At 35.8% G+C, this 17,973-nt stretch overlaps 1 protein-coding gene across 7 annotated transcripts in view; it reads left to right on the top strand.

The window, feature by feature from the left end:
* TBC1D23 (TBC1 domain family member 23) overlaps positions 1-17,952 on the top strand; it is a 30,400-nt gene extending 12,448 nt beyond the window's left edge. For 2 of the 7 annotated variants that reach the window (XM_054517922.1, XM_036390342.2), the window contains exons 6-19: positions 621-745; positions 859-902; positions 1,693-1,826; positions 2,602-2,724; positions 3,676-3,768; positions 6,294-6,464; positions 6,681-6,723; positions 7,502-7,608; positions 8,267-8,409; positions 9,824-9,868; positions 12,819-12,907; positions 15,685-15,820; positions 16,321-16,515; positions 17,663-17,952. In XM_054517922.1, coding sequence (XP_054373897.1) covers positions 621-745; positions 859-902; positions 1,693-1,826; positions 2,602-2,724; positions 3,676-3,768; positions 6,294-6,464; positions 6,681-6,723; positions 7,502-7,608; positions 8,267-8,409; positions 9,824-9,868; positions 12,819-12,907; positions 15,685-15,820; positions 16,321-16,515; positions 17,663-17,744 — 1,530 coding nt within the window. In that variant the 3' untranslated portion in view covers positions 17,745-17,952. The remainder of the gene's footprint in view (positions 1-620; positions 746-858; positions 903-1,692; positions 1,827-2,601; positions 2,725-3,675; positions 3,769-6,293; positions 6,465-6,680; positions 6,724-7,501; positions 7,609-8,266; positions 8,410-9,823; positions 9,869-12,818; positions 12,908-15,684; positions 15,821-16,320; positions 16,516-17,662) is intronic. The other 5 variants (XM_054517924.1, XM_036390349.2, XM_036390372.2 and 2 more) reach the window with 3 other exon arrangements.
* The last annotated feature ends 21 nt before the right edge of the window (positions 17,953-17,973 follow it).

Below are 17,973 nucleotides of genomic sequence, written 5' to 3'. Positions count from 1 at the left end.
TTGTATATCAGAGAGGATGTATTTTTAAGTGGGAGCATGGGAACAGGCAGAGTTTCTTAAATGGTAATGAAAATTTTCTGATGCTTGCAAATGTTTAATTACTCAGCCATAGAGCATCATAATGTAATGCTAAGTAAATGATGTTGTCAAACTAATGTTTCAACTGTGTTCAATTAGCCCAATTCTGCTGTGGAAAATAAAAATAATTATGTTTGCAGGATCCTTTCAAAGCCCTAATTGCTATGCTATTTGAGTAAATATATTCTCTTATGATTGTCTTGTTGGTATAATTGGTATTTAGCAGTGGCTGTGAGCTAAACAGTACTCCAGCTTGATTGTGTTATCTGTGGTTGAATTTGCAAGGCTGGCAGTGTACAGCCAACTTTGCCTTCACAATAGTCATATTTATTCAAAGATAATCTGTAGTGTTGTGCACTGTTTCCATGAAAGCTGGTTTAGAGGTTAGAACTGTCTTTCAGTACATTGTGCAGATGTAGCCTTTATCATAATTTTGTTGGGTTTATTTTCTTTTAGATACCTTGTATCTCTATTAAAAATGTATTCCTGATATGATTGTTCCTGGTAATTGCTTTTTCTCACATTATGTTTCAAATTTTTAGCTTGGAAGCCTCTTCTCATACTACTGTTCAGCTGAAGTCACTCAGGCAATATGGGATGGATATCTACAACAAGCAGATCCATTCTTTATTTATTTCTTAATGTTGATCATCCTTGTCAATGCAAAGTAAGTGTATAGTTAATTCTTTGGGACATTCTTTGCTGACACTGTTTTAATCCAGGTTTGTTTCATTTTGGTTTTACTGACTTAATCTATGCCTGTGACTTTACTGTTTTCAGAGACGTTATCTTAGCACAAGAATCAGATAAAGAAGAAATGATAAGTAAGTACTTCTCTTACATAGCTGCTAGTGAAATATTTACTATATGCTGTAATCCCCATTTATTACTATTTTTTGTTGCTCAAGTGTTAATTTCCGTGTGATTTTTCTCATTTTTTAATCCCTTCACACACTAATTCTTTCTTACTTTTGCTGCCCTCTCCTTGACCTTCTTTCCTTATTCCTTTTAGTGCTCCCACACCTAGTTCTATACTTCAGTTTGAAGTACTAAACCCAAAGCAACAGATGGCAAATCCTTCTTTAAATCTACTGCACTTGTTGCATTTTCTGGATTGTCTTCATGCACACTTGATTTGAACCTAATTCATTGTTTTTATAGAAAATGCATTAAATTTCAGTGGAAAATTTAAACAACTCTTGCCTTTGTGTTTTTTTTACACACATAATACAATGTAATAAATAATCTCTAGTAGTTCAAAATGAGAGTGCTTGGAATTTTGTGTCTTTGCTGTATATGGGTTATCCTGGAGAGAGAGCAGTGTTATTGATTAAGTACTCATTTTAGAGGATTCTCATGGTCAGAGCTCTTTAAAAGTAGCTGACTTAGAATTGAAAGCTAAAACTATACAGGTAAAAAATAATTTGCATAGAAGGTTCAAACATCTAGCAAAAAGTATAAGTTTTCTGTGGATAAGGAGTATTTCCTGTATCTTCACTTTTCATCTGGAGAGTGGATCAATATTCATGTTTAGTCAATACACTAGATTGTTATGCCTTATTAAAAATAAGTTCTTTTATGATCTGTGTTGTTTGATTTCTGTGTCTGAAATAGTGTTGCATTTATGTTGTTTGTCTGTCTCAGAATTCTTAGAAACATCACCAGCCAATCTTGATTTAGAGGATATAGAAGATCTCTTCTCTTTGGCACAATATTACTGTAGCAAAACTCCGGCTTCTTTCAGGAAGGTAATAACAGCAATTTTGAAATTCTCTTCTTTTTGGCAAGTGTTTAAGCTCTTGCTGACTGTAACTTTGAATATTTCATTCCAATATTCTTTTTTTAAACATTTTTTTCATGTTGTTACTCTGGTGGTATTTACTGTTAGGATCTTTGAAAGATAAGGTTAACTGATACGTGAGAAAAGCTTCCTTGCAATATTCTCACTTCATGACTGATAACCTCATTTTCCCAATGAGGCTTTTGTAAGAACTGATGAAGCTAAACTTCATGTTGACACAATTGCATTGTAGTGCACTGCACAGCAGTGCTAGCTGGATTTGCAATAACAAAGAAGAAAAGGTCTCTTACTATAGATAAATCTGTTACCACCTGCACTGTTTTTGCAGCTCTTCCTTAGTCATGATATCTACTTAGTGAATGAATGAAATAAAATATTTGGTGGCCATTGCCCTCAGTTTGTATGCACTTCCTCTGATGTGTGTAGACAGATATGGGAGGTTTTCCTGTGGGGAAAAAACAAAACAAACAACTAAAAAACAAATACCAGAGCCACTGCATCATGCTGGCATGGTCAGAGTGGTGAACAAGCATGTTTGTAATGGAAGTGCAGACCTTGCATGATTTTTCAGAAAGAATTTCAGTTGATCAAAAGTTTCATGATTATGTGGATGGGATACGCGTGCATGGAACTTGATGTTTGAGACAGATATAGTTTTATTTTAAACTTTCACACATGAAGACAATGGCTTCACTTAATCTTTTTTTTCCTTGCCTTATTAGGACAACCACAGTCTTTTTGGCAGCAGCTTGCTGGGCCTCAAAGATGATGACACAGACTTGAGCCAGGCTCTCTGTCTAGCAGTTTCTGTGTCCGAGATTCTGCAAGCAAATCAGCAACAAGGAGTCAGTATACTGAATTAACCTTCCCCCCAGTTTTATAGAAAAATGAAAGAATCAATCACAACCACTAGTTTTAAATGCTAACAGCACAAATGAGTGTTTGCTATTTCAGAAAAAATATTTTTGTCTTCAAGTTTTCTCCCTTGTAAATGACCTGCTGTCTTCACTGCATTTGTGTTGTAGCAAGGAGCATAGGGGAGCTTAAGAGAGCTGATTTGAAGTTGAGGAGTGTGAGCTGAAAGTAGTATCTCACTAATTTGAATTCTTTTCCAAATGAAGCTGCTGTAGAAGAAAATTTAAAGCTCACTACTCAGTACCTTTGAGAAGAACGCTGTTAAGGAATATTTGTCTTTTGTCAATGAAAGGTTTAAATGAAAAAAAAGAAAATTGATTGAACTTGTTTCAGTAGAAGTTAATTGGAGACGTAGATGCAGGGGCTTCACTAGAAATATTTAAGACCCATATATGGATCATAACGTAGTTAGATTGAAGTCTTCCTTATTGACTACAGACTTCTTGTTGCAGTTTTCAGGCCCCAGTTTTTGTCATGCATAGTTTGGGTTTTTTACTCATCCAAATAAAGTTAAGAATCTGTTTATATCCTGTCCAAGGTGGTGGGACATAAACCCATCCTTATGTGCTGTGCTGATTAGTAGTGGACTCTTGGATTGCCTCATACCCACTATGTTTCCTCTCAGTAGAAATTATATAATTGCACTTGGATGATCCTTTCCCATGCACGAGCTGATGTGTTAATGGAAAGCTGACACTAGAATACTGCTGGTGGTCTGGTAGCTGTAGACAAAGTTCAGATTAATCCAATGAAGTAAGATTTTTTTTTTAATAGCTCTTAGCCCTTCTGAGCAGTTCCTGTAGTATTTGAGTTAGTATTAGAATGTAATTGAATTCTGCCAATAATTATGCAATTTTGAAGTTGAAAAATTTCTCTTTCAGGAAGGAGTGAGATTCTTTGTAGTGGATTGTCGTCCTGCAGAGCAATACAATGCTGGGCATTTATCAACAGCATTTCATTTAGACTCGGATTTGGTTTGTATGCTTTTTGTTTCTTTACTGATATTTGAGTCCTGACTGAGGTAGAAGGGGAGAGAAATGCCTGCCTTGAAAAATGAAGTATTCTTAAATTAGACTTCAGTCTGTGTACCGCAGGGTATAGCTTTGTGATGATAAGACTTTAAAAATTAGCTTCTCTAAAGGAGACGGTAGAACCATCATTCTACTGAGAAGTTTAGTCCTTAATGACATAAGAATTTGGGATTCCGGACTTCCTGTTCTTTGGTTAGGAATGGAAACCCATACAGACTAAAGACTATACATGGAGGAGAAATCTCTTTTTAGCATCCTAATTTCCAGTGAAAAGTGTAATTAATTTTTAAAAAGAACACTTTTTTTCTTTGTTTCTTTTTTTTGCCACAGCCAGTCTTATTACAGTCTGCTTTTACAGGGCATATATCTTGAAAAGAATTTGGTTGCTTCTTTAAAATTTTTGCTGTACAATATGAAAGAGAAAGTGCATTGATTTTGGCACTGAGGTATGCTATGAATTAATAACTTCAGTGAAGATTTTGTACTTTATTTGATTATGAATTCCTAATTGAACGTTCAGTCATATTTTTCTCTGTCCTTTTTTCCCCCAAAAATCACTTCCATTTTAGCGGTGTATTCATCACTTCTGGATTAGCCCTCAGCTATTTTACTTTAAGCAGTCTGTGGAAGCTGCATGGAGTGATTTATTTGAAATTACATCATAAAAGACTTTTATACCTTACTTAAGTTCAGTCCTGCATCTAATATCTTTACCTCTCTAATTAAAGTGATGCATTATTCAGTATTATATGCACATGTGTAAATATAATATTAAATATAATTGCATATAATTATATGAGTGAAGGAGGTTGTAACAAGGATCTGAAGGAGGTCGTAGCAAGATAGGTGTCAGTTTCTTCTCCCAAGTAATGAGCTGTAGGACAAGAGGAAGTGGCTTCATGTTGCTCCAGGGGAAGTTTAGGTTGGATATTAGGAAAAATTTCTTCCCCAAAAGGGTTGTCAAGCATTGGAACGGGTTGCCCAGGGAAGGGGTTGAGTCACTATCCCTGGAGGTATTTATTACTTGCAGACATGGCACTTGGGCATGTGGCTTAACAGTGGAGAGTTGGCAATGTGAGGTTCGTGGTTGGAGTCAATGACAAAGGTCTTTTCCAACCTAAATTGGTTCTTTGATAGTGTGGCTTTTAACCTGGATCAAAAATAATTCAGAAAAAAACTTTCTCTGTCCTATGTGGGTGTTCTGCTAGTCTTAATTGAATGTCATATTCAGTGTAGTAGAAATAAGCGTTTAAAATTTTTAAGTGGTACAAATAGCTGATAGTATATGAAAAAGGAGTCCATGAAAACAATTAAATTAGATGTGATCAGTTCATATGTATTTAAATTGTATATTGGAATTAATGGTCTTTCATAAACCATGGTGGATGAATGTCACCAGGTTCATCCTTTATTATAAAAGTCAATGCTATGAAAATATTATAGGGAAAAACCTCTGTGATGAAAAGTCATTAATGGAATTTTCAGTGCATTTTATATTCCTGTATGTGCAAAGTATGCAAAAATTATTGTAAGGAGAGACAATGGGGAGAGAAAGCACTTTGGAATCCACCTCATTTATAGTTAGAGGAAGTATTGAGATTTAGGACTTGTGTAATAAAGCAGCAGCCTTTATCTCTAGGAAAACCCCAGTTAAAATTCAGCCTTACTTACTGATGGCTAGGTTGTGTACTTTTGACTTTGTCCTTCATAATTTGATCCACTGTACCGACAAAATGATGAGAATCCCTTCTGGCCCCTGCCTGCCCCCCTCAGTCCAGTTACAGATCAGAATTGTCTTATGAGTTTAAAGAAGTACCTTCCCCACAAACACAGGTTAAAATTCTAGCTGTGTTGAGAAAGTCCTTGTTTCTCCATCTCTTTCATGTGGAACTCATGTTTTTGCATGCATAGTAGCCCTTCATGTATCCCAGCCTTAGCTTTTTGAGAGTACAAAGAATCACAAATACCTCCTTGTATTCTCAATTGTAATTTCTTTTCCCAAATCTTGATAAGTAAACAAGAAAAAGCTTAGTGGGGAGGCAACAAGAGGAAGACTTTACTAGCATCTAGAAATTGTAGGTAGTTTAATGGGTTTCAAATCTTCAAAGTTTGGATGTGTTGTGCCCAAGCATGTGTAAATATGGAAACCAGTCCCACTGCTGCATTACCAAATCAATGCAGCATGGAAGTTGCAAAGATTTGTTCCACTATTACTTGATGCCTTCAGAAATAAACTAGCAAATGTAATCTATGTTTCTTTCCTGGGGTGAGGAAATAAAGGATCATTCACAGTGTTCTTTATGTAACGTGAGGTCTCAGTCAGGTTCTGTGTGTGTGACTTGCCCAGTGCTGAGGTTGTCTTGCTTGTGCTCAAGGAATTGTAACCATTCTCAAAGTTTGTCTCCTTTCACAACTCATCTTAAAATATCTTGGTGTCAAACAGCATTTATTGTTTGTTCATTCCACAGATGCTTCAAAACCCATCAGAATTTGCACAGTCTGTGAAATCCCTGTTAGAAGCACAAAAACAATCTATTGAGTCTGGCTCCATAGCTGGTGGGGAACATCTCTGCTTCATGGGAAGTGGCAGGGAAGAAGAAGACATGTACATGAACATGGTGTTAGCACATTTCTTACAGGTACTATTAAATTGATTTAACAGCTGGGGTAAAGGGTGTCTGCATGTGTCACTGATGGTATATGGCAAAACATTTTCTCCTTAAAATCTGAGCTGGTTTTTACATTCCTTGAGTTTACAGTTTTAAGTAAACAAACTAACCCCTATTTCACTACCATATTTGCCAAACTCATTCCACAGGCTTTTGCTCTGATCAGAATTGTGTTTTCTGTTGCAGAAAAATAAGGAGTATGTAAGCATTGCCAAAGGAGGCTTTATGGGTAAGCTTATTAATAAGGAAATTTGACTTGAAAAGTCCTGATATCTTAACACTGTTGATATTTCTGAGACTTCTGCTAAAAACCATCTAAATGAATAGCAACTAGGTCTCATTTGTCAGATTTTTGTTTTGTGTAAGTAAACACAGTGCACTTACACATTTGTGGTTAACTCTTAGGGCTTTCCCAAATTTCTGAGTGGTGAAAAATTAATGCAGAAATTGGAGAAATTCCTCCTTCCAGCTTGTCGTTCTTGACGCTTTAGCCACTGTTGATTGCAGATTCATATGAAGAAGATGCAGCTTCATAATTACTATTAACTGCTGTTATGATTTCTTAAATCAGGAGTTCATAATTGATAAGTTGATGTTGCTGGAATTAATCAGGCTCTACAACAGTGGTGAGATCTGTGCTACAATATGACATTAATAACAATACAATAGAGGCATTATTAATCAATATGTGTGGTGTTGTAAGAGCTGTCTTGAAGATCAAAGCAGTGATTTATTTTTAATTGCTGCTGTACTCTAAATGTTTACTAAAATAGTATATTAGGTAGATAAATAGGCATTAGATAATTAGATTTTCTTAATGCCTTTATACTACTGAAAGAAAAGCCAAGGATTATTATAGTGACTGCTGAATTTATGGATTTAATTGAATTGTGGGGAAAAAACTGTTACTGATTAGACTATACCCTACTGATTAGGGTATATACAATATTTTCATCAACAGACTAAGTCCAGTGTAATTCTGAATGTTTTTAATGGCCTTTTAACAGCCCTCCAACAGCACTTAGCAGATATCAATGTGGAAGGACCAGAAAATGGATATGGCCACTGGATTGCTAGTACTTCAGGCTCAAGAAATAGCATAAGCTCTGTTGATGTAAGTGAAATTTTAGTGTAAGTGTTCCAGTGCGATGGGAGCCCTAGGTGTCATGTGTTTTTTCTTCACATTCCTCATTCTATTCCATAAAGTGCATCATTGCAAGTCATGACTGTTTTCACTTGTGTGTTTAATTTCAAGCTATCATCACTGTCTAGTGATAGGTGACCTAAACATTTTTATCCTCTTGAGGGGGGAAGAGTTTGTAGGTAAGAACTTGCTGTAGTCATTCTCCAGCAGAATACATGTAATAGACAACTCTTTCCCTAGCTCTTACTCACTCTGGGAACAAGTTACTATAAAGTGGCATACAATTTCATGGCAAAGCTCAAAATTGTATCTTTTCTACAGCTGATGTATTATGTGTAGAATTTAGCTTTTAATTAAGATGCAATGTATCACTAGTAGGATTCTTTTGTTTAGATGTCCATAGCAGAGTGCTCAGTTTGTCAAGCTTGCTTTATCGGATGATATTTTCCTCAATATCATTGCTGTTATTTGATAGAATATTAAAGAAATACTCAGTTGTGTAATTGAGGTTCTACTGAGTACCAAAAAGTAAATTTCTCTTTTGTAGTCTGTTTCCTTTTTAATAAATTCATTGAGATGAAATAACATACTTTTATATGATTAATCCTGAGAGGAGTTACTTTTACAGGGTGATTCTCCTAACGGTTCAGGTGATGGAAAAGGAGTGAAATCCCTAGTGAATAAAATGACAGTTGCTTTGAAGACTAAATCTGTGAATGTGAAAGAGAAAGTTATCAGTTTCATTGAAAATACATCTACTCCAGTGGACAGGTGCGTCATTTATATCTCACTGTGCATTAGCTGGGAGAAGTGACTTCCTATTTTGTGTGGCTGTTTGTAAGTGAGAAAACTGGGCTAATTAGGAAAAAGTTGTTTCCCATATTCAGTTTTTTAATTTTCTACCCCTACCCTCCTCACAATTTTATCATGACCCAGGGAGCCTACTGTGCCCCTTAGTATTGGAAGGCCAGTGTGGGTCCCTTTTGCCTTCAATGTTTATCTAGAATTTGTCACTTAATTTCACTTCTTTTAGTGTGTCAATTTTGTGTTTAGCCTGAAAGTGAAAAATTATTTCACTTTTATTTCCATTCCTCCCCATCCTGACTCTGATGAAATAGATGAGTGATAGTGGGATTCTGGATAGGTTCTTTTGGTTGGTTGGTTTTGTTCTGTTTTGGTGTTTTTCACTGCTGCATCTTGGCAAATTGAGTTTACCTCTTTTAGAGATCTCGATTTTTTCCAAGTCCTTATGTAAAGCTGCTTTTCAAACTCAGAATCAATGCTTGTTTGGTTTTTGTGTCTTCAGGTACAGCAAGGAATGAGAATATGCAAGTAGACTGAAGAACACTTTCAAATTTGGAAGTGATCATTCCAAATAATTATCTTAACTAAATACAAGAATAACAGCATTCATCTGTCAGAGCTTTAAATGAAATGCTTGTTGTAGTTCTTTAAATTCCAGCCTTTGAAGGTGTGTGTTGAATACTAAGACACTGGTATTCAGGAATCTCAGAAACCTAGCATTTCTTTGATAGCAGGATTTAAAATACATGCCAAATGATGAGTAATTTTTAATAGTACCTCAGATCATTCCTTCTTTCTGTGTTGGAAAATGTTTTTCTAAAATACTATTATTACTTCTATTTCACCATTAGAGGCAAAAAATTCTTAAATAATGTTTGGTAGCTTTTGCTTTGTGATGAATTAAACTGAATGACTGTGAAGATTTAAACTGAAAGAGGCTAGATTTAGATTAGATATTAGGAAGAAATTCTCTACAGGGTGGTGAGGCCCAGGTTGCCCAGTGGTTGCCCCATCCCTGGCAGTGCTCAAGGTCAGGGTGGATGGAGCTTTAAGCAGTGTGGTCTGGTGTAAGGTATCCCTGTGCAGGGCAGGGAGTGGAACAAGTTGGTGTTTAGAGTCCCTTCCAACCCAGGCCATTCTGTGAAATCAAGTAATGCTTATTTGTACACCATAGGTAGCATATGAAATGCATCTTTTAGTAGATTTTTTTGCAAATATTTCTTTACCTCGTGTCCAGCTTCATGAAGCCTTGTTTTTATTCACAAGCATCCTCCTTGAAGAAGATACATTGCCAATATAGACAATTTCAGCTATTTATCTAGGTTTTTCCTTTACATTTTTTTAATTCTTTTGTTCTGTCCTCTGCCCCAATGTACTGTAGAATACCTTTCAATATTTCCTGGCCAGACAGAGCAAGCCTGGAGCGGTAAGCTTGATAATTAAGCAGTCTAACTAAAACCACCTTTCTTGTACTTAGCATGGCATCACAATGTGTGTAAGCATTGGTTACACTGACAAGATTGCTTGCATATTTTGATATGAATTTAATTTCTTGAAATATATTAAAACTGTTGCTTTTTACAAGCACTGGTCAAGAGACTAAAGGAAGAAAAAAGAATGTATTGGCAGTGCTTTCTTCTCTTAGTTTCTGCTTTGTTATTTCTGTTCTCTCCCTTACTATTGCTTTTTATGGTTTTTTTTTAACCTGTCATTTCCTATATACATTTTATTAGTAAACTGTACTAGTAGAAGACACCAGGAACAATTACTGAACAAATTATGGCTCAAGGTTTTAACAAGAGAGACTATAATTGTGAAAAGTAAACTTTTCATAAAATATAATTAGAATGTAGGTAGATATGACAGGGAACCCATACAGAAATTCTGTCTGGAAGTCTCAAATTTTTATGCATCTTATCAGTTGGTGATGGAACATGCTGAAAGAAGCAGACATGCTCATTACTGGGAAAAAAAAAACTGATAAGTAAATATGCTTTGCAATTTTACCTCATCTTGTTCACATAACTACTACATTTCATGCAAATTTGGAGGCCCTTCACATTTGGCTCGCATAGAGTGTCTTATAATTATTTCAGAAATAAAAATTGTGACTTGGGTTTTTATAAAATTACTTGTGATAATTGAAGAGTAGCTCATGCATAATCACTTTCAAACTTTGGTTATACTTTAGGAGTTCGGTAGCTGTTGACCCACTTACACTGAAATGCATGAAGGTTAGTGCTGGATGAATTACTGAAAATTTTAAAAGTGGGTTTTCTAGGTTTTTTGACTAATTTTTCTTTCAAGTAGTTTGTACATAATTTGAGCTGGGAGTGCATCACAGAACGCACAGAATGCACATCCGAATGCATCACAGAAAGGTGTTGTTCATGTGAGAAAAATCAGTAGTAATGCTCTGTAGAAGAACAATGGGAATAGGCCATAGCACATAGTATGTTTTGTTAATTTAGAAATACTTAAGATCATGGGAATTGTACCCTACATTTTGTTGATCTGTTTCTAGAATATGGTAAGGAAGTGTTAAAATACCAAAGTAAATATGGTGATTCTTTGATAACTCAGAGATGCATGAATCTGTATTCATAACCAAGAAGTTTTGATATATTGAGATTTTACTTCGGTGATTTTGTTTATTCCTTTCACTCCTATTGCACATCTTCTTTCATTAGGTAGATGCAAGAATAAATTGGCTCACACTTTATATCCTTAGAGTATTTTCTTAAAATTACAGTTCTAAAAAAACCTACAATAGTTTATAGTTCTAAAACCTAAAATGGCATTTTTTTCTGTATCAATTCAATTAGATCTACTTTGTGTTTGTCACCAGGATGCTTCATTTGGCAGGTTTGCCACCAAAGGACATTGCATTCGATTTGTAACCATGTAATGATGGTCTTCCATGTAAACAGGTTAAAGGGAATCAATTTCTAGTTTAAGATGTTACTAGGCTTTTATAAAGTAGCTTTTTACTCTCTTGTTTACTCTCTTGTCCTGACTAACTTCATTTGATAAACACCAGTGAGATCTGCTTTTAGATCCTCTGCATAATTCAATTTGACATTATTTAAATGTGCTGCTTCTTACTCAATTGGTTATGTATTACTAAAGCATATTTACAAAGGCCTCCATATGGAAGCACTGCCCTCTTGAATTGTCAGTGTCATTGATGCTTATTGTCTTAAACACTAATGAGCATGTTATTGTATGTTTATTTTTGTGCCATTGTAGACCACCTTTCTGTTTGTTTGGTTTTTAAACTTTTCCTTATTTTGTTTATATTAGTAAATTTGAAAATGTTTTTTTTTTTTCTTTTCTAACTTTCAATTCTATTTTCAGATATCCCTAAGTAATAGCATTAATTTACATGTTACTAAACCTGTTCCCTGTCCTGGAACTGTAGAACCAAATGCTACTTGGTTCTACAGAAGCATTTAAACTGGAGTTTGTGAATGTACTTTAAACAGGAACCAAGGCTTAGAGTTGCTAGGAAACATAAACATACAGTGTGGGAAAGGAGTTTATTGAACTGGAGGAAAGGGACAGGCAGGTTTTCTGGTTTTGTTTTGAGTTTTTTAAAACTGCTAAGTGTTGCCAGTTCTGAAGGCTAAAATTATGAACTGTTTGGTTTTTTAGAAATTGCCTGTATTGTGACTCAGTTGTGTGTTTGTGTCATTTGATATGATCTGTAGAAACAATTTAAATGTGATTTTTGACAACACATGAATATCACACTGGTGCTAGGATTGTAGCAGTAGGAATTGTCTGAGCAAATATTTCAAGATTTGACTCTAGCTGGAAGTAATGAATCGGAAGTCAGGGTTTAGATTACCACACATGGTTTGTAGTAACCCCACAGTGTAGTTCTTAAGGCATTTTGTTATCTTTTGAGGAATTAACCAGAAAAATAAATTTCCAAATATGTTACTTAATAGTCTTTGTTTTTTGCTTTATCTGGCATCCTTGTGAAGTTGCTCTGACTGTCCAGATACGTTTTTGTTTCATGCTAGAAATGTAGCATGTTGTCAGTTTTCAGGTCTCTAATGTGTGTTGCCATTTGAGAAGGTGAGCAGAAGATGGTTTTTTTTTTTAAACAGAACAGCATTTCTTTCCACTTTCTTTGTCACAACAGTCAGCCTCCCAAAGTGACTGAACTATGTGCTTTAACTAACCAAGTTGCTTGGTGGGTCACGCACTTCTTCCTTGCAGGCAGCTTCATGAGAGTCTCTTGTCCTTCTCTGTTGCACAGCTGTGTTTGCATTTTGCCAATATGTTACTGTGGAGCTCAGACCATCAGTTTGAAAGTCACTTTTCTTCTCCTGTCTCATGCCTTCTCCTGCCCTTTTCATTGCCAACAGACATGTCAGCAGCAGTGACAGAGTAGGAAAACCCTACCGTGGTGTGAAGCCAGTATTCAGCATCGGAGATGAAGAAGAATATGATACTGGTACAGTAGAAAATTTTTCTTTACCTAGATTAGCTAATTTAGGCAAAATTATTAAATTGGACTAAACCAAACAGTGTATCTTACATCTTTGTCCTGCAATATGATACTTGTCTATTATTGTTGTTCATGTATGTTATGGTAGTGCCTAGGACTGACCCTCTTCAAATACATAGGAGCAGATTAAATAAAAAGTAATTTGTGGTAAGCACCAAACAGGCCAAGAGGAAGAAATTAAAATAAGCAGATTTACGGGATCTTTTGTCTTTACATGTTATTTCTGAAGTAAAGGTCTTTTTCAATACTGATCTTGTACGTGTAAGCTGGCAATTGTGCCTTTATTACTCACAACAATAAGCAAAATATAAAAGACCTGGTTTGGCTGATGTATCTCAGTTTCAATGTCTAGTATTGTCAATTAGTGTAATGATCTGAATTTCTGCAACATAGTTGGAGCTAGATTTTAAATGGCTAATGTGTGCACACCTCTCCAGTGTTTCAGACTTGGCTTTTTAGTGCTGAATCTATTAATAATTGATTTGTCTCTTGATATGCATGCAGATTGCTGTAGGAAAAAAACCATGCAATTTTTATTTAAATTTTTTATCTCATTGAAAAACTACAGGCAAAATTGGAACACCACACATTTCATAAAGGTTTGTTTGGAGGTTTTTTTGAGAGCAGTTCTAGCGTTAGAATGGTTCCAACCTCCTGTTGACCTGGTTTTGCTCTGGTAGTTTTAGTCCACTCCCAATCATCATCTCACAAATAACTCTTCTGTGGCCAAAAGGCATGTTTGGCTTGTGTTGGAGAAACAAGTAACTAGTCTGAGAATCTTTGATACACAAAAGAAGCAGTTCAGGAAGATTAATGAGAGTCACAGGTTTAAATAACAATAATGACAAACAGTTGATCATCATCTGCAATAAAAATTGTGAAGGGGCAAAGTGAAATTATCAGGCAGAAGCTTTAATACTAACAAGATATTTCTCCACATGCCATGTAATGAAGTTGGCACAGTTCTTTGAGCGTCCAATAATAGTGTTTTGCAAGGTCTGTGTAGTTTCAGAAAACCAGCTTTTCCAAGACAGATTGTCTAGAACATGTTTTCAGTAATATTTTTTTACTAAGTTCTATTTATTTAATATTTGCTTTTAAAAGCACTATTACACTTTGTAAGTAAGCAGAATCAGAGCAATTGGAGTAAGCAAAGCCAACACATATGAAGTGAAATATATATGATCTTGATACAGAAGAATGCAAAAAGTAAACCTATTTCTGAATAATTGGTTTGTGAAGTTTTAGTGTTTGGGTTTTTTCTGTAGTAAGTAGTTGCAGTCAGCTGTAATTATTGCAGCCTGCTCTAGGTGGATCTGCTTGAGCAGGAGGGTTGGACCAGGTGACCTCCAGAGGTCCCTTCTGTCCTCAGCCATTCTGTGATTCTGTGACCCGAGGGTGGATTGTTGATCCATTTGCTTCAGGTCCATAATGTATTTTTCAATGAAAATGTTTCCCAAAGTGTGTTTCAGATTCTGAATTGCATTGAAGTAAATAGTTTTACAAAGTCTAGGAAACTGGCTTTGAAAAAGGCTCTTTGAAGAGCTGTCCTGAGTTACTTCTGGGAGTAATTTGTATGGAGTTAATATAGCTGATTGTGTTAGATAACTAGGTTGCTTAATTTCTTCTAATGTAGCACCAAAATTACTATGCTAACATAATCATCATCTTTAGAAATAAAAGCAGTATTTTACAACTAAGTAATAACACGTGCAGGAGTTTTGGGTGTTTCACAGAGATCTGTGCTGAAAATTTTGGGCTGGAATATGTTCTTAAATATCCTTAAAAAAGGATGTGAAGCAAAGACAACAATTTTTGCTAATGATCCAAGGTTATCTGAGATAGTAAGGACAGATTGAGTCTTTTGCTAATTGGCATGACTGGGTAATAAAGTGGCACATGAAATTCAGTATGAATTTAATGCAAGAAAGACATTAAAAACCCCCCAACCACTTCTAGTTTCAGATCCAGTGGTGCTAGAATGACTTGGCTGTGTCCAGCAGCCGTGGGTTTATAGTAAGTAAGCAGTCATTAACAGTCAGAAAAGCAAATCAAATGCTCAGAAATCTGTGATTCACCCACACATTAAATATTGTGTGTCTTCTGCCCTTGATGTCAGAAACATTGTTTGAACAAGACAAGGTTCAGAGAGGCATAAATAAGGTGAGGAAAGATGTGATATTAGTTTCACAAAAGGCCCAGCTGAATGTTAGAAGTTTTGTTATGTAAGAGAGGCATTTTAAGGGAGGAAAAGTGATCCACAAAAATAATGCCTATCCTTGAAAGGGATCAACAGCTGTTCATTTCTTCTTGTAAAAGAAACTAGAAGCCACAAGAAGAGACTCTCCTGGACTGTAGTTGGCTTGCTTTTGGTACTCCTTGCCAAAAGATATTAGTGGTTTAAATGCAAAGAGTTTATATAGCTTCAAGGAAAGTCTGGACAAGTGACTTTCATTGTGAAAGAAATCCATGAAACTTTACTGCATGGACAAATCAGACCAGCCTAAGATACCCCCTGACCTAAAAATGCTTGTTTGTTGAGAGAAAATTAAGAGAGAAATATCAGATATGCCTTTTTCTTTCTTCCCTCTCAATAATTCTATATGGTTGGTTACACTTGCTTTGAACCAGTCTAGCTACACTGGGTTTAAGCAAATTGAAAAGTTGGCTGATGGGTGTGAATTTTATTTTTTTAATGATTTTACCCCGTCCATTCAAACCAGATGAAATTGACAGCTCCTCAATGTCAGACGATGATCGAAAAGAGGTCGTCAACATCCAAACGTGGATAAATAAACCTGATGTGAAGTACAACTTTCCATGTAATGAAGTAAAAGAAAATGGACATATGTTTCCCAGGTACTGAAATTAAGTTCAGTGAAAACATCCATCTTGATATACATTCTAAAAAACAAGTGCTGGTCACTTAACTTAGCCTTTATATTAAACTAAGAAATGAAAGTGTGAAACAAACTAGAACAAAGTGTTACTGTATTTGCATTCTTGTATTTGCAGTGCTGTAGAATGGTAATTATGTATAAAACCTGGTGTAAAGTTTTGCTTTGAAGAACAAGGTAGTAAGGAAAATTGAAGGGGGAGAGAGGGGCTGTGCACCAATAATGCTGGGGGCAATGCCATGTTTGTTTTCAGAAATGGCTGTGCTACAACACTCAAGGAAATTCTCAAGTCCTTTGTAGAGCTTTCTTCATTGAATATTATGAAAGTATTAAAACTGTTCTTAGATTTGGTAGCTGTATTATCTAGCTCTCTCCATGTAGTTTAGTCATAGAATTTAAATTTCTAAATAGCTGATATTTAATTCATTACAAAACTAATTTGTATTTTTCTTTTCCTTCAAGTCATCTCCTAGTAACAGCAACTCATATGTACTGTTTGAGGGAGATTCCATCACGAAAGGGACTGGCTTACATACAGTCTCGACAGGCACTCAACTCTGTAGTCAAAATCACATCCAAGAAGAAGCACCCAGAACTGATCACCTTTAAGTATGGAAATAGCAATACTTCAGGCATAGAAATTCTGGCAGTTGAAAGGTAAGCCATCTCAGTAGCAGAGGTGTAAATGGTAATGATATCCAGGGTGCTGTACACTGGAAATCAGGGGTATGCTGTAATTCCTGGAATTGAGTTCAAAATAAGAGGTTTTATTCAGGAATACATAAATCAGATGTGAACTAGGGAAAAAGATTTGCCAGTAAAACGATGGGTGTTTATCGTTTTACCCCGAAGACCCAGAAGGGAGGAACTGCACCTACAGTTGTTGGGGATGGGATGTGTGCAAGTGTTTTCTTTTTGTAATAGGTCTTAAATAAAAATGAAGTGGACAGTTCTCTGCAGCAAAAGTATGGATTTGTGAAGAGTGGGATTTAACAGTATGGTGGAGTAATTTTTTTTTTTTACATCTGACTCATATTCTCTGTGCATTGTGCAAGGAGTCCAGAAGCCTAAATTCAAAACTCTGATTCCCTGAAACCTGATTCCTGGAAGTGACATGTTGCCATGCTCAGTATTTGCATGCTTAAAAGGGGGAAGGGGTCAGATGGAGTGGTGTATCAGGCTTTTTTCACTGGTGTAGCCTGCTGTTCTTGGCAGTATTTTAAGAAGGTTGCTGATACCCGCTGGATGTTTTCTCATCTTCCTTGGAGAATTGTGTGCAGGGGATGCTCTTTTTTCACAAGAGAGGGGAGATGAGTTTCCTACTTAACTAGGGATGTTCTGTGCCTGTTGGCTCCTTAGGTTTGTGAAGATAAATTAAAATTTTGCAGAGAACTTTACTGCTTGTTGAATTACTTAATCACCACCTTGCAGACTGAAGCAGATTGATCTAGAGCTACAGGAATTGAAAGAACAAAAACAAATACCGCAAAACAAATCCAAGCAAGGACCTCTATGCTTCAGTCAGACAGTGCTATCTGTAGAAATCTGGAATGGCCTGACCTATCCTATTGTCAATTTTCTTTCCAAGATGGCCTGTAAAGTACTCCTCAACAATTCTAAGTTCACAAAGAGAAAGTTTCATAGTATAATCAGGAATTAAATGTTATTTTCTTAGGGCTTTTTTTCATTTTAATATATTCCCTTCTTCCCTCCCTCCTAAACAGAGGAAGAATGAAAAGAATTCTGAATTTATACTTAAAAATTTTATAGTGAATTAATGATGGCTTTTTCTAATTTTTTTAAGGTATTTGATTCCAAATGCAGGTGATGCTACCAAAGCCATAAAACAACAGATCATGAAAGTATTGGATGCCTTGGAGAGTTAATAACTAAAGACTTTGTAGAGACCAGTTTATAAAGAAGAAGCAACCAAGATACTGTATGTGGACACAAGCTGACTGTTTCCCAACTGAATACTAACTTAAGAGAATTTTTCTGTTTGCTGGTGGGAGTGCCTGAGTAGCAGGCTTAAGATAGGGTAAATTATTATCCATTTCTGAACAGGATTTTTGTTTGTTTGTCTTTGGGTTTTTTTTTTTTGTTGTTGTTTGTTTT

The sequence above is a fragment of the Molothrus ater genome, chromosome 2 (assembly GCF_012460135.2).
Source record: "Molothrus ater isolate BHLD 08-10-18 breed brown headed cowbird chromosome 2, BPBGC_Mater_1.1, whole genome shotgun sequence".
Lineage (NCBI taxonomy): Eukaryota > Metazoa > Chordata > Aves > Passeriformes > Icteridae > Molothrus > Molothrus ater.
Note: the sequence above shows the minus strand (reverse complement) of the source record. Positions and strands in the feature narration are given on the sequence as shown.